This window comes from Berghia stephanieae, chromosome 4 (assembly GCF_034508935.2).
Source record: "Berghia stephanieae isolate SIO BIC M18660-M18661 chromosome 4, UCSD_Bste_1.3, whole genome shotgun sequence".
Taxonomy (NCBI): Eukaryota; Metazoa; Mollusca; class Gastropoda; order Nudibranchia; family Aeolidiidae; genus Berghia; species Berghia stephanieae.
In genome coordinates, this window is record NC_088363.1 from 67,184,994 (window position 1) to 67,207,493 (window position 22,500).

Consider the following 22,500-nt stretch of genomic DNA (forward strand, 5'->3'; position numbering starts at 1 on the left):
GAACTGCTTAATCGATCGATTTTTGAAGGAATCGCTTTCTAGCCTAAATGTTAAAAACGTATTGTGTGTGTTGGGGGGGGGGGGGGGGGGGGGGGCGTGTATTGTAAAGCGCCTTAGAACATGAATTCATGGAACTTGCGCGCTATACAAGTGATTTGTTATAATGTTATTATAATTATTATTATTATTATTATTATTATTATTATTATTATTATTATTATTATTATTATTATTATAATTATTATTATTATTGTTATTATTATTATTATTATTATTATTATTATTATTATTATTATTATTATTATTATTATTATTATTATTATTATTTGAGTGGATCCCCCCCCCCCCCCTCCCTGCTTCTCCCAAACAAAAGAACATAACGAAACCACGATGACATTTTAAAAAATCAAGAGATTTACCTTCCGGTGTATTGTGTATAACATACTATCTATGTGACAAGTTGTATCGGTATTAGGTTGAGGATGGACTTTCTGCGTAAAATTCACTTTTAAATTCAACTAATAACATTTGAGCCTGAATTTAGGAGAATGTATGTGTGTTTTTTTTTTATCTCCCTCCATACCAACATCTTCAGGATTCGTCCCGAAGTGTCCTACCCACCCAACACAACAATTGGTTTTTGACTCTCAATCTCAACAACAATTAGGACATACCATACATCATTTTGTTCAGCTAAACGAGCACAGAATTAAATTCTACTTTTCCTCAAATTTTGTTATTTACAAATTACATCTTAATGAAAGATGTACATTGTGTCGTAACAAATGTGGCGATTTTCATATTATTGGTAAGGAGAGGGTTGATCTTTTTTTTTTCTTATGTTCTACTCAATAATTTTGTCCCAGCCCTGGCTGGAGTCCTTGACTGGGGGGAAACAGTCAAATGTATAGTTATCGTTTTGGGAGATATTTTTTCCCTTGTAAATCGTCTCTCTGTTATGTATTCTGTAAACATTTGAGTGTGTTCCTCTAGGTGGGATCCTGATCTTGTGTCTGAATGAGACTTTTAGGTGATCTCAAACTAAGTACTTTGATAGTATGCTCTTGGAATCTTCATCTGTTCCCTATTTGAACCTATTAACCCTTGTCTTACCTTTCTTAGGTACTTTAGTTATAATTCTACAACTTTTACTATCCCATTTCCTACTTTTTACTTCGCTGATATGACCTTTATGTATTGCAAGCGCCGAATAACCCTTAAAAAAAAAAATAAAACAATTTTGATCTAATTCACTCCGACATAATACCAGCTTGATGCAGTGGGTTCCTTATTTTATAATGTGTGATTCACGATGAGTAAATTGATAACATACATTATAATAATCGTAACTATTACTTTCCGTCAATTCTAACATACCCAGCTACCTAGTTACTTCGGGATGGACAGGGAAAAGCGTTATACTAAGCTTAAATGCTGGCCAACTAACTTCGCGGCGTTTGTGTGTGTTGAACCGGTGACCTCAAGAAGTCGGGGAGAGAAGGCTCTAATAAGACTAGGGTTAGAAGCGACCTTTCTTGGGGTCGTGGATAGCTCATACGGTAGAGTCACGATCTCCCTGGTCAGGCGGAGTTGTCGTACCAGTAAGGTCGCGGGTTCGAGCCCCCATCGCCGAAATTTTTATTCTCTGTTGTCTTCTGGCACTTTCCTACTCACTTCATTTCTTGTTATAATTTCTTTGATGAGAGCATACTATCGAAGCGCCCAACTCTAACATAACTTAGGTCGTTTATCGAATCCAAGACCGTGCCGCTACAACACAGTAGCGATACTTTGGTGTGATTAAGAGTGATCGAAATTGCACATCGTAATATAAATTATAAAACAGTGACTTGCTGCATGGCAAAGAGATTATTAGAGTAAGGTTTTTTACCCGCTGATTAATTGATTGAGTGAGTGGCTGACTGATTGATTGATTGATTGATTGATTGGCTGCTTGATTGATCTTGCGAGCAAGTGAATCAGAGAGTGCGCTGGAAAGTGAGTAAGTGAGAGAGGAGGATTTTCACATAAATGCGAAATTGAGTGAGAGAAATTCAGAGAATGCAATATCATTTATTCAGTTAAAATGGTGATATTTTTGTATAAGTTCCGCGCCGAGAAATATAAGAACATGCCTCCCCCCCCCCCCCCCTCTCTCTCTCTCTCTCTCTCTCTCTCTCTCTCTCTCTCTCTCTCTCTCTCTCTCTCTCGCTCTCGCTCTCGCTCTGAGCGGTGCGTAGTTGAGTTCTTGGAAAAGGCTCTTTACTCTAATTCTCCCACCGTACTCAAATGTAAAATGAGTACCTGGCCGTTAACAGCGATGTCCCTGTCGGAAAAAAATTGTTATATCGCCTCACAGGCATCATGTCTCGTCGTGTTATGTATTCTGTAAACATTTGAGTGTGTTCCTCTAGGTGGGATCCTGATCTTGTGTCTGAATGAGACTTTTAGGTGATCTCAAACTAAGTACTTTGATAGTATGCTCTTGGAATCTTCATCTGTTCCCTATTTGAACCTATTAACCCTTGTCTTACCTGTTCTTAGGTACTTTAGTTATAATTCTACAACTTTTTACTATCCCATTTTCCTACTTTTTACTTCGCTGATATGACCTTTATGTATTGCAAGCGCCGAATAACCCTTAAAAAAAAAATAAAACAATTTTGATCTAATTCACTCCGACATAATACCAGCTTGATGCAGTGGGTTCCTTATTTTATAATGTGTGATTCACGATGAGTAAATTGATAACATACATTATAATAATCGTAACTATTACTTTCCGTCAATTCTAACATACCCAGCTACCTAGTTACTTCGGGATGGACAGGGAAAAGCGTTATACTAAGCTTAAATGCTGGCCAACTAACTTGCGGCGTTTGTGTGTGTTGAACCGGTGACCTCAAGAAGTCGGGGAGAGAAGGCTCTAATAAGACTAGGGTTAGAAGCGACCTTTCTTGGGTCGTGGATAGCTCATGCGGTAGAGTCACGATCTCCCTGGTCAGGCGGAGTTGTCGTACCAGTAAGGTCGCGGGTTCGAGCCCCCATCGCCGAAATTTTTTATTCTCTGTTGTCTTCTGGCACTTTCCTACTCACTTCATTTCTTGTTATAATTTCTTTGATGAGAGCATACTATCGAAGCGCCCAACTCTAACATAACTTAGGTCGTTTATCGAATCCAAGACCGTGCCGCTACAACACAGTAGCGATACTTTGGTGTGATTAAGAGTGATGGAAATTGGCACTCTGTTGTCTTCTGGCACTTTCCTACTCACTTCATTTCTTGTTATAATTTCTTTGATGAGAGCATACTATCGAAGCGCCCAACTCTAACATAACTTAGGTCGTTTATCGAATCCAAGACCGTGCCGCTACAACACAGTAGCGATACTTTGGTGTGATTAAGAGTGATCGAAATTGCACATCGTAATATAAATTATAAAACAGTGACTTGCTGCATGGCAAAGAGATTATTAGAGTAAGGTTTTTTACCCGCTGATTAATTGATTGAGTGAGTGGCTGACTGATTGATTGATTGATTGATTGATTGGCTGCTTGATTGATCTTGCGAGCAAGTGAATCAGAGAGTGCGCTGGAAAGTGAGTAAGTGAGAGAGGAGGATTTTCACATAAATGCGAAATTGAGTGAGAGAAATTCAGAGAATGCAATATCATTTATTCAGTTAAAATGGTGATATTTTTGTATAAGTTCCGCGCCGAGAAATATAAGAACATGCCCCCCCCCCCCCCCCACTCTCTCTCTCTCTCTCTCTCTCTCTCTCTCTCTCTCTCTCTCTCTCGCTCTCGCTCTCGCTCTGAGCGGTGCGAGCGTGTAGTTGAGTTCTTGGAAAAGGCTCTTTACTCTAATTCTCCCACCGTACTCAAATGTAAAATGAGTACCTGGCCGTTAACAGCGATGTCCCTGTCGGAAAAAAATTGTTATATCGCCTCACAGGCATCATGTCTCGTCCCCTACATGTTAAATGTTGCTGTTGGCTAGGGAACATTTGTAAAGCGCTTTGAGCACGTTTAGTGAATAGTTCTCTATGTAAAAGCTTCATTTTTTAAAAAAGTAATAGTAAGCATGATGATGGTCGCGATGGTGATTGTTGTGATAGTGGTGATGGTCGCGCTGAACATGGTGGTAGTTGTAGTTGTGATGTAGTTCCTGCTGCTTCTGGTGCTGGTGGTGGTGATTGTGGTGGTGATGGGTTTTTTTTTTTTTTTTGTTTTTTTTTTTGTCTTTATTTTTTTTTTTTTTTTTGTGATGATGATGATGATGATGATGATGATGATGATGACGATGTTGATGATGATAATAATAATAATGATGATGATGATGATGATGATGATGATGATGATGATGATGATGATGATGATGATGATGATGACGATAGTATTAGTATCAATATCAAATACGACACGACATGCTCTCTTTGTTTCAACCTCTGTCCTTCAACTGCCAGAAGCCCATCCATCGTCCTCCATTGCCCGACATCCAATTCGGCCATAAGTGATAGCCGGCCATAAAACCCCAGCGTCCAATATCGACATATTGCTATCATCTCTCACTGACCACATGGCAATAAAAACAAATCCTTGCGCCTTTTTTGTTTGAAGTTGTGTCATTGACCAATATTGTGCGGCTATGTGGTCTTGTGGTATGACACTCGCTTTCGGATCGGAAGGTCCTGGGTTCGAGCCTCGCTCGGCGCATAGTTGAGTCATTGGAGAAGGCTCTTTACTCACATTCTCTCATTGCACTCAGTTGTAAAATGAGTACTCGGCCGTTAACAGCGTTGTCTCTGTCCGAGAAAAGATGTAATAGCGTCATGTCCCGTCCTACATTTTTGGTGTTGCTGTTGGCTCCTTGTAAAGCGCTTTGAGTACGATTAGTGGATATTGCGCAATATGAAAAGCTCAATTGAATTGATTATTATTATCCAAAAACATTGGAAGCTCTTTAGAATTTTATCTGAAACATGAAAAACAATCCTTGCCACCACCACTCCCATCTCTTATCCCACCCTCTTCCATGAAAACCTAAAAAATAAGTGGGCTTTTATTGACCATAATATCCACTCAAATGTGTTCAAAGATTTTCCAAGGGTTTCCAAGTGAACAGCAATATTATCTAATATGTAATACGAAACATGATGCCGGTTGCCCGTGTTTTTTGTTTGTTTTTTTGTGTTTTTTTTTTGTTTGTTTGTTTTTTTGTTTTTTTTTTAAGCTTTTCAATAGAGACAACACTACACGCAGCCAGATTCTCTTACTAGACCCGAGTAAGTGAGAAAATGTGAAAGAGTTTTCTCAGGGCTCAACGGTGTGCTGTCCACATCCGAACTCGGACTGAGATTCCACATTTCAGATATGGTTTTATCTAAACTCTTCTTTAAAAAACACCAATCTACGTGTGGGTCGAATGGGGGTAGAGGGGAGGGGGGTGGGAGAGAAAGAAAGAAAGAAAGAAAGAAAGAGAGAGAGAGAGAGAGAAAGAGAGAGAGAGAGAGAGAGAGAGAGAGAGAGAGAGAGAGTTAGAGGGGGGGGGGGGGGAGATGAAAATGATCGTGCTTTGTAGAAGAATCAACCCCAGATATTTTGCTTCAATTCTGACTCGCTACCAAATGACATTCTAAAATATTGAAGTATTTATCATGGATGGATAGAAAGATATATATATATATATATATATATATATATATATATATATATATATATATATATATATATATAGATAGATAGATAGATAGATATACAGATAGATAGAAAGGCATGACATTATAGTCATTAAATTTGTTATTCAAGTAGGTTGACTTGATCCTTGAAAATGGCAATTTTATTTTTCCTCACTCACTTGTTTTCGCTATACAAATGCCATTTTATGGCTTTATCGGACATCAAATAGTTTTCATTCTTTTCTCTTTTTCTCCCTTTATCCCCCTATCTTCTTCTTTTCCACTGCCAGACAACTAGAATGACATCAAAGACAAGCAGGCGGAGGCAATCCGCAAAGAGGGGCGTGGCCATTAACCAGTTGGAAACAGACGGCACGTGCCGAGATGTGGAAGCCGTTATGTGGTTGGATAGGAGGACGCCATGCTGTGAGCAGTGATGCGGAACCACTCATCGGTCGTTGGTGGTGGTTCAACCTGTCAAGGTGAGAATGGTTTGGAAAAACAGGTATGATATCACTGTGACGATGGTGGCCGTGGAAGGGTGGAGGGGGGGGGGGGGGGGGTCGGGATAATGATGAGGACGATTAAGATGATTACGTTGATGATGCTGATCTAGATGATGATGATGATGCTGATCTAGATGATGATGATGATGATGATGATGATGATAATAATGATGATGATGATGATGTTTATAACAAATAATAATAATAATAATAATAATAATAATAATAATAATATATAATAATAATAATAATAATAATAATAATAATAATAATAATAATAATAATAATAATAATAATAATAATAATAATAATAATAATAATAATAATAATATTAATTAATTAATAGTCATAACAACCTGGCATACTAAATTAATTTTGACTTAATATTCCCGATTTCCGTACTTCATTGTCTCGAAGACGACATTCAAAGAATCAGTGGTAATTAGATAGTTTTAAATACGTCGATAAAGTGCCGATAAAATATTCAAACGTTCACAGTTAAAAGTATTATTCAAATATATCCATTCTACATAGGCCAGTTGAAAAATGGAAAACCCTTTTAGAAACAAGAAATGTAAACACGGAAATGTCGGGAAAGTATATATTTAAATTAATTGTTCAATTAGCTGCCCTCAAAGATCAGTAAATACATTTGGTTTTTATTATGTTAGTTTACATTAAAAACGAACTACGGAGTCATTGATAAATAACTAATTGTAATGCCACAATCAAGGCGATTTTTTCTTTCCTTCTTTCTTTCTTTCTTTTATTACTTCTTATCTTTTCTCTCTGTCTTTCTTTTTTTTTAAATTTCAATTTTCTTTCTTCTTTTTATTCCTCCTCCTTCTCCGCCTCTTTCTCGACTTCCTCATCCTCTTCCTCATTCCTTCTTTACCCCTGCTTCTTTTCCTCCTCCTCCTCCTCCTCCTCCTCCTTTTCCTCTTTGTTTTTCTTCTTCTATTTCTTCTTCTTCTTCTTCTTCTTCTTCTTCTTCTTCTTCTTCTTCTTCTTCTTCTTCTTCTTCTTCTTCTTCTTCTTCTTCTTCTTCTTCTTCTTCTTCTTCTTCTTCTTCTTCTTCTTCTTCTTCTTTTCTTCTTCTTCTTCTTCTTCTCTTCTTCTTCTTCTTCTTCTTCTTCTTCTTCTTCTTCTCCTCCAGCATCATCATTATCATCATTATCAAAATCAACATCATCATCATCATCATCATCATCATCGTCATTACCTCCTCCTCTTCCTCCTCTTTTTCTTCCTCCTCCTCCTCCTCCTCCTCCACCACCTCCTCCTCAACTTCATCATCATCATTATCATCATCATATTTATCATTAGCATCACCATCATCATCATCATCATCATCATCATCATCATCATCATCATCATCATCATCATCATCCTTATCATAAAATAAACAAAAAATAGAATTCCCTTTATGCATCCGCAGGGAAAATTTCGTCTCTAGGATCTATTCCAAGGGAAGACTGGAATAACCCAGGCTCAGCGCAGTATAGCGCCGCAAATTGAGCTAGGGCGAGGTGACTTACTCAAGATCAGGGAGCACAGCAGCTGCGGGTGATCAAACTCGGTACCTTTCGGGTAAGAAGCAAAGACCTTACCGCTGAGCCACGCTGTCCCCTCATCATCATCATTACGATTAAACATTGTGTGGACTACGAATCCTAAATCAAAAAATAATTGCAGAGGGAACATGTCATTCCCACTAATAGAATTCAACAGTTGTAATGCCACATCCCTCGTAATGACGCATTGTAACTTAGTTCTAAACTATCGGAAAAATGGCGGACGCCCTTATGAAATCCTTCTCCGACGAGCATAAAAGTGTATCATTAGGAGAAAAACATTATAAATCTGATCATGTTTTGACTTTTATACATTCTGATCACATGACATGTGAAAAAGTTCTAGCCAGCATGAAGAATATAAAGTACCAATTTCCTTTGTTTAGAACCAAGTTGCTTGTTGCTGGACGGACGTGACATCAGACTATTGAATTATATTCCATCATGTAAGTAGTAGTAGTAGTAAGCTTCGCAGTCCGAATGACGCTTGCTGAGAATTATGTGATTCAGTCATGGTCGATAAGTATAGCTGCTCTCTCCATCCATGTTGTTAATTGTTTCCGGTCACGGTCCTGGGCCAGAGTTTTGAGGCTGTCAAGGTCTTGTTGTGACTTTAGTACGGAGGGCACTGCAGTATTTCTTAGAGAGACATCATTAAATAAATCATGCTATCCTAGTTGACAATGTCTTTAAAGGTGATTTAGACACGACCTCCTTGGTTGATTATCAAACCACATCATATCAATACGCATTAAATAGGCTTTGCTTCATTTAATGCCGTTTACCCTCTCCTTACTAGCTAAAGGAAAATCGTTACGATAAAACCAACATTTTTCTTATTCAAATTTCTCTTGTACATAATAAAATTTAAACAAAATGAACAGTGTGTTGTAGAGTATGTTTTGCTAAAGAAGTTATGTATGGCAAGAACTTACTGCAATTATATCTGAGTGATAAAAAATATATTTTTGTGTTAGTTGGGTGTGAAGTTAAGGGGAAAATCCTGAAAATGGCTGGTAAGAAGAGGGTTAAATGCGTATTGGGACTAATCTGAATTTATGATATTTATGTTTGTTCTGTTTTGTTTCTGTTTGTTTTGTTTAATTGTTTTTTAAAACACTGGGGGTTTTTTTGTTGGGGGTAAAATTAATTTTTAGAATACAACAAATCGGATACCTATGCTATTATACACGGAAAAAAAAATGAAAAAAAAGAGGGGGGGGGGGGGGAAGACATTTAAACTAGAAACCAGAAAACTCGTCCTTAAAATATCCATCGAAATCCCAGGTTTGAGAGTTTTTGATAACATTTTTTTTTATCGATCGATTTTTGAAGGCCGAATTTTCTTGCCAAAATTTTTAAAAACGTTTTCTTGTTGTTGTTTTTTTTTTCTTTTAGAGTATAACAGAGTGTGGGCCACATTCATGAGAAAAAGAAGAAAAGATCATTCGTATAATTTATATTATTATACGCTTTCTGCCAAATTTTATATAAATAAATGAAAATGTTGCTGCTCGAGGCTCGAAGAAATAAATAATATGAAATTGAATGTAGGCTTCGATTTTATTACAAGAACAGATCAAATGAACGTTTCATTCATTGATTATTCATTGTTAAACGCCACAACCACAGTATCTCATTCATCTGTAGTGTTTTATTCATCCTGTTTTTGTTGGTAAAGGGGAAACCCGAAACGTTCATTTGATCTGTTTTTGTAATAAAATCGAAGCCATTCATTCAATTTCATATTATTTATAAATAAATGAGGTCACCCCTTAGTCTCCGTGTGTTGCGTGTTGCTATCATAATAGTTGGTTTCAACAATAAGGTTTATCAAAAATCCCAAGGTGGAGAGTGTTTGAAATATAATAAACAAAGATATATTCAGGTTAAGATGAGTACTTTAACTCTCTCCTTACCGATGATGTTCAGCATTTTCCCAAAATAACAGGATAACCCAACAGAAAAATTGATTTTTTTTAAAACTCAAACAATCTCTCTACAAAACAACTTTATGTTCTTATTAATCAAAGATAATTCTTTAAAGTTTGTGATGTTCAAAATAAATCTGAATAAGAAAAATGTATATTGTGTCGTAACAAATGTGACGATTTCGATGTAGGTGGTAAGGAGGGGGTTAATAAAATAGAGTATACATGTTTTCGATATGAGAGTAGGAATACAACTGACTATAATATTACTAGATATAATATATGTTGGAATGAACGCTAAAGGGAGAGAGGGGTACAATCGACGTATACTTGTATGCAGGTCTGACATCCGAACCCACTTATGGGCGATATTTTGCATCATATTTTGAGATGCCTATTACAACAATGAGCTCATAAGGAATTGGGTTATCAGACCTGCAAATAAGTGCACGTCGGGTACAATCCATTCCATTGTCAGGTGTAACAGAGATGGATACTAGGGAGGACGGTCATATGTAATTACTTATAGAGAAGTTGGATAGGTACTATTTAATTGCTGGCCAGCTAACTTCGCGGTGGTTGTGTGTTAAACCCGCCGTCTCCAGTAACGGTGAGAGAGGGCTCTAGTCATGAATGACCTGAGTTTGATACGAATTGTTTTGGGTTCGTGGATAGCTCATACGGTAGAGTCACGCTCTCACCGGCCAGGCGGAGTTGTCGTACCAATAAGGTCGCAGGTTCAAACCCCATCACCGCCGCGAAAATTTTTTTATAATCTATTGTCTTCTGGCACTTTTCTACTCACTTCATCTCTTATAGGTACTATAAGAGTAGGTTCTAAGAGTGTATACGCACGTAACACCTTGTACATGATCTCCAATCTTCAATCTTCAATGGCTTGTATTTTCAAAAGGCCCCACGGGGCCATCATTGCATGTTCTATTCCAGTCCATTTAAAACAGGGAACAGTCACAGATTACTTTGACGAGAAAATGCATTCAACACTGCTTTGAAAGTTTCCAAGCATTCACCATTCGTTTTGTCCGGTGGAGGACATTCCAGTCATGGGAAAGAGTTGTGTTTGTGTGTGTCTGTTCTTGTAAATGGTTGTATTGTGATGTCCTGTATCTACATGTGGCGTACCTATCTGATTTGCTTTGTATGTAGTTTGGGATGATGATGGGTGAGTTTTGGTCGTTGATTGTTTTGTGTAAGGAGATACCTTGCGCCGTTGTTTTCAGTGGTTTCAATTCAAGTAACTGGAGGGAGGACGTCACACAACCCGGGTCTCTGGATTTGCATCCGGTTGCGAATCTTGAAGCTGCCCTTTGTACTTTTTTCAATATTGCCTATGTCATTTTTTGTGTATGGGTACCACGCGGCGCTGGCATATTCTAATATTGCCTGATAAGTGCTGTGTACGCCTGGGCTTTAATTCTTCGTGGACATTGGTTTCTGTTCCTTTTGAGTAACCCCAGCATCCCACTTGCCTTTGTTGTGATATGTTCTATATGGGTTTGCCACTTACGTTTCTTATTGAGACGGACTCCGAGGTATTTTATGGAGTCAACATGTTGTAAGGGATGATCATGAATTGTGAAATTGCGAGTATAAGGCTCTCTCTTGTTTGATATTGACATAGCATTTTGATGGATGTAACTTCATGTCCCATGTATTTGACCATGTCTTGAGGGAATCAAGATCTTTCTGGAGTTTATGTGCATCTGCGCTACTATCTATTGTCCTGAAAAGAAGGATGTCGTCTGCGAACAATTTAAGCCTTGTTTGTGGAGATAATTCTTTGCCGAGGTCATTTATAAATACAAAGAAGCATAAAGGCCCATGTACAGTTCCATGCGGTACTTCTGATACGACATTACATTTTTCGCTCGAGCTTCCGTCAATGACAACTTGTTGCGTTCGATTGCAAAGTCAGTCCTTGGACCAAAGTAGAAGATTTTGCAGTTGTTCCATATTCTCTCAATGATTTGTTTCATTATCCCCAATATCCCGAATATATAGAAACTTTAATGTCAACATATTATGATAATTCGGAGATTTTGGACAAAAGGCTTGTAAAGACCGATATTTAAATAAATGGTTTAAAAAACAGTTAACATATTCTGATACATCCTTTCTTTAAAAAATATAGCCTTATGGAGAACATTGTGCCATTTGAGTCAATAAAAAAATTATACGGCTCACAACTCTACTGAAAGATTTGAAAATTAGAAATGTACTTTTTAGAGATAGATAAACAGATAACTTGATTTTGTTTTATAATTTAAAGTCAGTTTTAAAGGTCGTTGAGTCAAACATATATCATAAAAATGTACCGACGACACTAACACTCTCAAAAACAACCAATCTCGACGCTGTAAAAAGTTGTCAGTTTGGCGTTTTTACGCAAATCGTTGAATTCGAAATAATGTATTCACCTCATTACTTTAAGGATTTCAGATCTACACTAAGTTTTCAACAGTGTTCATCGATTAATGATATCAAGTATTATTAGTGCTCCTTTGATGCTTTCAATGTGATGGTTTCGGATGGATAATACCCAGGTTTAACTTATGACCACACCCTGAACTCTATCTGTCCAGTATAAAAACATCTAGCGAGGAGGGGGGGGGGGGGGGGGTTTGCTAGGAACTGTCCGATTGGCTTTTTTCAGCAAATTGTGGCATTCATAATGATATTATTCACTTGATCACATTAAGGTATTCGGATTTACAGAAATTTTAAACAAGCTTCACCGATTAACAACATCAACTAATGTTACTGCTAATATATTACTGTCGTTTTTATGCCATCGATGTGATAATTATTGCCCTGGGAAATATTTAGTTAAACGTTATCGGCAAACTGTCAATTGTATCTGTCTAGCTTCTAGCCCGAACAAACCAAAAGTAGACATATTATGATGGAGTACTTGATACTGTTCGCGTCTGTTTCAGATTTTCATTTGACCTCAGGATTAAAGTGGTCAAAACTCCCATTTTCTTTCATGTAAGTATTGATCAGTGTAGCCTATATTACTTATTTTGAATTATGGGCCAACTCTAAATTTTACCCATCAACAATCAAAACATGATCACCAGAGAACTGTACTGTAAGGTAAGTTCTCGATCCCAGGATCGTCTTTCAAATTTTCACACACGGACTGTGTCACGGGTCAGAGGCTATAGTGGCTTACACTTCATGTTGGGCCACACAGAAAAATCAACAGAGGATGTACCAAGTTACACAGACACGTTGTTTACCAATCTGACCTAATTAAATGATGGTGAGTACAATATCGAATGAAACTAGTTTCTTAAAATACATTTATGAAGTGTGTCCAAACTAAAAAAAATCAAAATAATCAACTATTGAAATGTCAATAAATATTTGGTTTGTTGATATCAAGATAATATGTACATCAAAACAAAGTCGTTGATCAAAGAGAATAACCAACTCTCTTTCTGAATGGGAAGCAGAAGTCATGACGTCACACCTTCCTCTCACCGGTTCAAAACTCATTGGAAATGTATAACTAGACCTCTTAACAATGAATAGACACTGAATAGGTTACATATTGAATGACAAAGTGACACAACTATTTTAGTATTAGGATGTATAGGCACATTCTTATGATTACGGAGCGTAAAAGAGCGAGGAGGGATGATTTTGATTGACGACCAGCATGTATTTAAGCTAGAAAATAAGACTGCCATCACCCTGAAACCAGACGATCATTTGCACATTGTACGTATCTAGTCCCCGGAGGCGTGGGTTCACACTTCCAAGGAGATTGGAATCAGTATTTTGATATCGCACTATTGTTTCCTATTGACACTAGACAACATTAAGAAAAGTGAATTGAGTAGGCACTTATGTTGATAGTAACAAGAAATTATGAAGTGAGTATAGAAGTACCAGAAGAAAAGAGAGAATAAAATTTTTTGCGGTGATGGGGAGTAGAACCTAGGACCCGACCGTGACGGTACCCTCCGCCTGGTCACACGAGAGGGAAGCTTCACAATCGACGCAATCCACCACAAATTTAATTCGGCACCGAGAAAACGAGTATGGAATTATATAAAAATCTGCATAGATTCAGATAATTCTAAAATGTTTAATAATTGTTTTAAAACCCATCGCAGATTGATATTAGAATGAAGGTAGTCCTTTCACGTTGTAAAACCAGTGTTTAACTAAAATATTGAAATACGAAAATGGAAACCAAAGTTCTCTCTTTTTTATCAATGACACCTTAAAGGACGTGAGTGTATTTATATAATACAATTTCAATATAAATAACTATTTCAAAATTATGAATAAGCCTGGTTTATAATTCATATAATCTTGATCGTTTATTGAGGCAGCGGATTCCCGTTAGAATTTACCAAAGAAAGCTGACTATTGATCTCCTGGGCGAAAGTCATTCTGGCCACGCCCACACTTCACCTGTAACGTCTTTCCCCCTCCCTTCAATCTCTCAGTCCCACTCACGCGCAATGACTTTACAACAGAACTCACCTGAGTTTCCACGTGCCGCTCGTCTTGTGACAGCTAGCACCACCACCACCCACCCCCCCCCCCCTACTCACATTCTCCCCAATGGCTCTTACCACCTTCTATTTTATCTCCTTTTTACGATCACAATCACCCCCCCCCCTCTCTCCCCCAATCCATACTCTGAATATCCTCCAATCAAACGCGGTCCAACAACAAGACAATTAAATTCGTTGAAACAAGACAGCAGCTATTATTCATGTCGAGTTAAAATGTGAGTGCTTAGCAACCAACTCACTCATAATTTACGAGCTTTTCTGCGCGGCTCTTGAATCCTGTTGCAGGTAGTCGTATCTCTCTATACCTTTTCTCTTGTCTACAACAAGCAGCCTTAACACGGGGAGTCATAGGCGCATGCAACATTAATCAGACTACTTCTGTGTGCGGACGGTGCTGCTGCTGACAGTCATCAAATATTTCTGGAGGAAATGTCATCCTACGGCCTGTACCACCACCCTCAAGTTACTCATCACCAGGTAGGATTAAAACAAAACAGAAAAGAAGATCAAATCAAACTTACAACCATTCAATTTCCAAGCATAAGCTTCCAATAACTCTACCAATGACATGATAATATTAAAATTCCATCATTAAACTAACAATAAAAATAATTCGTTAATATTTAATCACCAATTCTAGCCAATATAATAACAACATCTTGACTTATTAAACTGTAATTACGAATGAATAAACCCAGCTCCTGAGCATCCGTAACCGTAAATAAGTTAAAGATTAATATTATTGTTCTTTCTACATGGTAATTTGATGGCAGAGATTCAATATTTCAGTAGGCCGTGCTCGTCCGTGTTTCTACTTAGAATATACATCGCCTCAGTTGCTTGTTTCCGTGGACTGTTGATGTAATAATAATAAGTCACTCATTATTCATAGACTATTTCACACGTCCGATCCGGGGCAGAATAAATCGATAAAGGAGACAACAAAAAGCATGAATTAAAGAAAACACTTAGATAATTCTTTGCCACCAGATCAAAATCCAAGGACAGAAATAATTTTTTAATAGCGGCGTGTCTGTGACATTGAAATATTCATAAAGCATTTTCACAAATGGCATCGTAGGGATGATTACAAATGTGAGCCTTACTTGAACAATTCATGGCTCTTTAAGCAAATAGATTTTCTGCTCACTGAAGATTTGGAGTAATGTAACTTGATATAATAATTTGATCTTCATATTGTTTCCGTTCTCAAATGCATTTTTTTTGTCGTTAATATCTTAAGTTTACCCAAGGGTTTAGACTTAGCAATTATCTCACGTCATGAGTTGCCATTTAATTGAAACTTTTGTACCCAGTGTGTAGCTTACCACAAAAGTATATCTTAGATGTATCACTAATTGTTACCACTTTTATTTACGATGTTTTTATTATAAAAATAATAATAATTTTCTCAATCCGAAAACATTTTTTTCGCTCACACTTTGTCGGACAGCAACTGGTTATTAATTTGTGTCACGAAATTGTTTTCACCCCCCCCCCCCCCCCCCCCCTGGTTGTAAAGTGCGTTAAAGATTAAGTCAATTGTGACAATTTTGATCAATGCATTAATAACAATGCGATACGTGGCATAGAAAATTATAATTTCCAAATGTGTAAAGAGGAACAAAACTTTGCATTCTTATCCTCATTTTGCTTGAAAAATATCAGAGCAGAATATTTTAAATCTTGAAGTCTTTATAACCCGTTTGTAAGATATTTGTCTAAATACGTTTACATATTTTAAAAACAAATATTTCAACCTACATGCACACATGTGAAGTCTGATAACCGAACACGATTATGGGTTTGTTTTTTTAAACATTGTTGGGATGGACAATATTTGGAGTGGGTTTGAGAGTAGCCTATTTGCATTTCAACAATGAGCCTATCATGATTTGGGTTACCAGACCTGCAAATTCAGTATTTAATCTTCAATTTAAAAAAAAAAACTACAAAGAAGACATTATTCTTTGGAGAAAAAAAAATTCTATATTTTAATTTTTATCCATCTTTCGATGTCAAGAAAGAACTTTTCTCTGCCTTAATTTTTTTATCATTGTCCTCATCACGTAGCTCAATAGGCAAAGGATAACTAAACACTAAACACGTAGAAACTAACCTCAACTTGACAAGAAGACGCGGAAAATTTGGTTCGGTCCCCTGTTGTGACGATGGTTTCAAGGAACCCTTTATCTCATCAAATTTGTGGAGAAAAAACACTGATAATAAACAATAATAGCGTCCTAGTTAGAAGGTGTCAAGTATTTGATAGTTTACTTTTATTATCCCAAGACTATACATATAAAACTTTTCTAGCGCAAATTCTCTAGCAAATATTATAACGATTTCTCTGCCGAAAACGTATATTTCATCGACATATTATTAATATGACCCCAAACTTTAAAAAAAGTTTTATGCTGAAACATAGACGTCTAGTCTATGAGATGTTAATGTAGTAGGGATGGAAACTTTGTTTTTACTAGTTGATGGGTGTATATATGTTGGAAACTTATTCACTTCACTTAATGGGTGAATGTATGTTATGCGCAGGATGTTGGCGCAAAATCATCAATTGAAGAAATTAAAGATGTTATAAAGTTTTTGGAAGCGGAAACTTCGAGAGAGCAGGAGGAGGAGTTGTAGTTGAAGGTACTAAGTAAACGTGGCCTCTATCTGTCTAGGGTATTCGATCAAGCCACGTCCCGGTTCCCAGATGGATTGTTGACTCTTGGAAAAAGAGGAATTAAAAACACAGAGATAAACTAAGGAATGAAATAAGCAAAGTAACTTAAGTTACACTAAAATAATATATCGTTTAATAAAGTAAAAGCAAGAGTGAAGCTGCACAGAACTGCTGCTCTTTATAAAGGCCTAAAAGGTATGTGGGCGGAAAGCCCTGGTGAAATTTTAGTTTCCATATAAGGAAATGTTGAAAGAGTTGCTAACTTTAACCACATAAAATTCTATAAAAATCAAGCTTTCCACCCAAACGGGATGGCTATGTCCATATTAGGTAACTACGCTCTCCACCAATCGCTGCAACTTACAAAGGGGCGAGATGGGGAGTGAGGGGAAATGATAAACACATTCTACTCACAAATATACAACTACACAAAAGACGGATATACCGTTAGCGTCTACCACGCATGAATATTCAAATTCAATACATTTCTCACCAATGAGCGCACAGGGATGTACCACAAAGAAGATAACATCAGAACCAAACAGTCTTAGGAAGAGTAGGTATGAGTCAGAGAGACAGGAAGAGGGAAGGACAGATAGGTAGATGAAGAAATAAATGAGAGAGAGAGAGAGAGAGATAGCGAGGGAGAGAGAGAGAGAGGGAGAGAGAGCGAGCGAGCGAGCGAGAGAGAGAGAGAGAGAGAGAGAGAGAGAGAGAGAGAGAGAGAGCTCAGACGAATAATCAGCAAGGTAATTCCAGCATCAAATATTAATATACAATCTCCATCGATTAATATTCATATTAACAATGCTCATGACATAAATCAAATACATTGAACACATTCACAATTTCATGCGAACAATCAATACTCATAAACAAAATTGATTATTCAGTAATTCCAGTATTAAAATTAACAATACTGTCATACATTTGAGACAATACAAATCAAAAGATTTCAAAAAATCAAAAATGAATATATATGTGCATGTATTCGCTAATATCTTATACTATCTCTTCTACAACACAAAAATAAATCAACTAGTGCATAACCCAACAATCAGATAGAGATAGATATATGAATAGGTAAATAGATAGATAGATGGATAGATAAATAGATAAATAGATAGATATAAATAGATATATATAGATAGATAGAGAGAGAAAAAGTGAATGAGAGAGAGAGAGAGAGAGAGAGAGAGAGAGAGAGAGAGAGAGAGAGAGAGAGAGAGAGAGAGAGAGGAAGTGTTAGTTCACACTTTCATACAACAGGACGCCATGTAACTGTAACACGATACACTTGAGTGAATGTAATCTTGCGTAGAATCACAATCAGACATTCCATCAAACACACAATACAATGCTACGGTCCCTGGTTCAAATCCCACTATTATACAGAATGACATCAATAAGGTATTCGTAACCCTATTACATTAAAACAAGATCTTTCGTGTTATTGGGCACGATAAAAATAACTCGTTTAATAAATACAAAGAGATTAAAGAATCGTATATTATTGCACGTGTACAGTTTCTTCTTTTTGGAAGTTATTCTTTAAAGTTTTCATTTTAATTTACCATAGAATCGGGTAGCTTAGTATTTATTTCGCAATACTTGAGCATGGTTTTCTTTGTTCTTATAAGCGGTCCCCATGGGGAGTTCCACTGATTGAAAAAATGTAAATAATGCTGCTCGAAGCTCGAAGAAATAAATAACACTGTGAAATTGAATGTAAGCTTCAATTTAATATACGAAAACAGATAAAATGGACGTTTCGGGTTTCCCCTTTATCAACAAAACAGGACGAATGAAACACTACAGACGAATGAGATAATAGCGTTGTTAAGATCAATAAACAAAAACATTGTTTATTCATCTTAAAAAACGCCACTACCACATTGTCTCATTCGTCTGTAGTGTTTCATCTGTCTTGCTTTTTTAATAAAGGAAAAACCCAAATCGTCCATTTTATCTCTTTTCGTAAATTAAAGTGAAGCTTACATTCAATTTCACAGTGTTATTTACTGATTGAAAAAAAAACATTATCATAAATTTGTCCAGACTTTTTTTTTGTTTTGATCATTATTCAAATCCCAATCAGTTTACTCAATAATTTGTAATAAATGTAAAGTAGCTAATGCGTCAATTATTCTATACTAACCATTGCGACGCGGACGAAAAGATAAAATAGGAGGCATTCGGTTTAATTAAAGCACACAATCCACATTCTGCCGCTGTTTTTAAAAACACATTAGACGTCTATATGCAATGTTAACCAAATGTGTTACATTCCATGTTCTTCAATAAACGAATTATTGTAGATTGATAATATATTGTCGTATTATGGACTAAAAGAAAATGGAGGGGATGAATATTGATATATCATTACCAATGTTCTTAGTATTTTAAAGTTATTCCTTGAATTTACAGATAAATCAGGATTAGTTCTTAAGAAGCTGTGTATTGACATTTTATAGAAATGTTGATAAGAATGAATCTATGATTTATGACTTTTTTTTTGCAAGAAATGTCAAAAGAATGATGTCGAAGAATTTCTATAAATACTCCTATTTCACTTTTGTGGTTGGGTTTTCAAATATATCTAGAAATGAATCAATAAATTAATGGAATTTAAAAAAAAAAAAAAAAAAAAACAAAAAAAAAAACAACAAAATAATAATAATAATAATAATAATAATAATAATATAATAATAATAATAATAATAATAATAATAACAATAATGACAATGATAATAATGATAATAATAATAATATTAATAATCATAATAATAATAATGATGATGATAATAATAATAATAATAATAATAATAATAATAATAATAATAATAATAATAATGAGAATGATAACAATAATAATAATAATAATAATAATAATGATAATAATAATGATAATAATGATAATGATGATGATGATGATGATGATGATGATGATGATGATGATGATGATGATGATAATAATAATAATAATAATCGCTTTGAGATGCAGTTGCATAGAGAGCGCTATATTAAATGTACATCATCATCATCATCATGATCATTATTTCTATTATTATTATTATTATTATTATTATTATTATTATTATTATTATTATTATTATTATTATTATTATTATTATTATTATTATTATTATCATTGTTGTTGTTGTTGTTGTTGTTGTTGTTGTCAGTATTATTATTAAAAATGATGATGATATAATAATAATAATAATAATAATAATAATAATAATAATAATAATAATAATAATAATAATAATAATAATAATAATAATAATAATGAACTCATTGCATTTAATCTGCCCAATCGGAAGAAAAAGTTTGTCAACAGACTTTAATTTATTCCAGCCGTGAGCTAAACAATACATTGCCATTGTGTTCGATTCAACAATTTTATTTAAGTATATTGCATTTAAATCAATACTTTTTACTCTTGGAATTTGTATTTGATATCCGAAATTGCATAAATATATTTCACGGTTACATTATATTTTGACGGCTCACTGGCCGTCTTTCAGCTCATTTTAGTTTTAGAACTTCAGTTTTAGTGTTACGAGGCACACTTTTTCCAATTTTCTTACCCTCAAGTAATGTCAAAGTTAGTAGTCTGGAATGATCCAAAAAATAATTTCAAAAATAGAATTCAATTTACATAAGTTTTGAAGATCTCAGTTGTCTCGCTGGACATAGAAAGATACAAGATCTTGTATTATAGAGATGTTTTATCGATGAATTTTAGTATTGTCATCGCAGCCTTATATAATCTGATCCTCTTTATGACTGGAAGTCGTTCAAATGGAAAAGAAAAGTCGTTTGTTTCATTTTAAACATTTCCCTTTGAGAATGAGTAGCAGCGTTATTTAGGCGATTTTCCGTCGGTTTCAGAAGTAACGACTAATAAACACATACAATGAAACACAGAGAACATCAATGACATAACGGGTTGTTGGCATGAATCAACTGTGAAGAAAGTCCAAATGCTGTTGATTCTCATTTAAAAAGATTTGATGTGCTAAAGAAAAATTAAATAGTCATTCATAACCATTAAGTCCATGGAGCCGGAGTTTATCACGGTTTCTATAGCCTAAAATGGACAATATCAATTGCTTGCTACTCGTTGGATCGGACGCTAGTCTATTGCAATTTACTTTCCGCCATATCTAATAGAACCCAGCGCTGGGTTGGTGGGTGGACAGGGGGGGGGGGGGTTGGATAAAAAATCTCATCTTCACCCGGATCTTATGTTGTGTATATCGCACGTGTGAAAGAGAGGAAGAGAGAGAGAGAGAGAGAGAGAGAGAGAGAGAGAGAGAGAGAGAGAGAGAATAAGTAGGAGTGAAATATCTGTTCAATGTTTAATATCATTTAACGTTATAACAAGTGAAACTAAATGATAAATTGCCATATTTATGGACAATAAAGATCTATTATTATTATTATTATTATTATTATTATTATTATTATTATTATTATTATTATTATTATTATTATCTCGGACCCCTTGCGTTTGAAGCGAGTGCTCTACCAACTGAGCTATCGGGAGCCCCCCCCCCCCCTATCATTTCTTTTATTTTCTTCTTTTCTTCTTTATTTTGTGGTTGTAGAATTTGACGAAGAGGTGAATTCAATCAGTACACAATTAACTTAGAGGAAATACGAACAAAAAGCAAAATAAGACAGGATAAGATATTCTATAAAATCGTCGATTTTGTGTGATTATGATTCATCATCATTTCATTTGTCAGTTTAGCTACCTAACATCATCGTATTATTTCTCCTTTCAATTTAAAAACTTTCAGAATGTCAATTAATTAAGCTGAAACTTTAGTCGGGATTTTTACTAATAAATGAATCTTTAATATTTTTTCTCGAATTTTCACGGGGGAAAAGAGGAAAGAAAAAGAAAGAAAAGAAAAAGGAGGACAGAAGAGAACATAACCAACACATGTCCTAGTTACTTTTCAATAATAAACAAAATTTCCTTTAATCATCCATACGGGAAATTGTATTTCCAAAGGAAGACTGGTATAACCAAGGCGTCTGCCGGAGTGCAGCGCCGCAAATTGAGCGAGGGCGAGGTGATTTGCTCAAGGCCACAACAGCGCAGCGGCGGATGAACGAACTCGGTACCTTTCGGGTACGATGCAAAGACCGTACCGCTGAGCCACGCTGCCCCAATAAATAAAAATAAAAATAAAGCATGTATTACAATGAAGCTTTAAAAAAACAACTTCTCGTCTAAAAAGCTGATTCGGTAAAGCACTTTCCACACAAGCAACGTCACCTACAATATTGGTCCTGGGTCAGTCGATATTTTTTTTTTTTTTTTTTTTTTTTTTTTTTGCCCCTCTGTCCACCCAGCATAAGTAAGATAACCGGGTCTATTGTATTATCTGTCGGAAAGTACTTTGCGGCAGACTACTAGCGTCTCATCTACTGTATCAAAGTAGTAGTCCCTCGGAGCCGCAAGACCCGGTTTCTATAGCGTGAAACGGACAATAGCTATTGCTTTCTACGCTTTGGATAGGGCGCTAGTCTATTGAAAAAGTACTCTCCGCCTG

At 35.8% G+C, this 22,500-nt stretch overlaps 1 protein-coding gene across 1 annotated transcript in view; it reads left to right on the top strand.

The window, feature by feature from the left end:
• The first annotated feature begins 14,481 nt into the window (after positions 1 to 14,481).
• The window catches only part of LOC144971079 (brain-specific homeobox/POU domain protein 3-like), a 49,467-nt gene continuing 41,448 nt past the window's right edge, over positions 14,482 to 22,500 (top strand). The window contains exon 1 of the mRNA XM_078911428.1: positions 14,482 to 14,721. Within this exon, the coding sequence (XP_078767554.1) occupies positions 14,674 to 14,721 (48 nt within the window). The 5' untranslated portion in view covers positions 14,482 to 14,673. The remainder of the gene's footprint in view (positions 14,722 to 22,500) is intronic.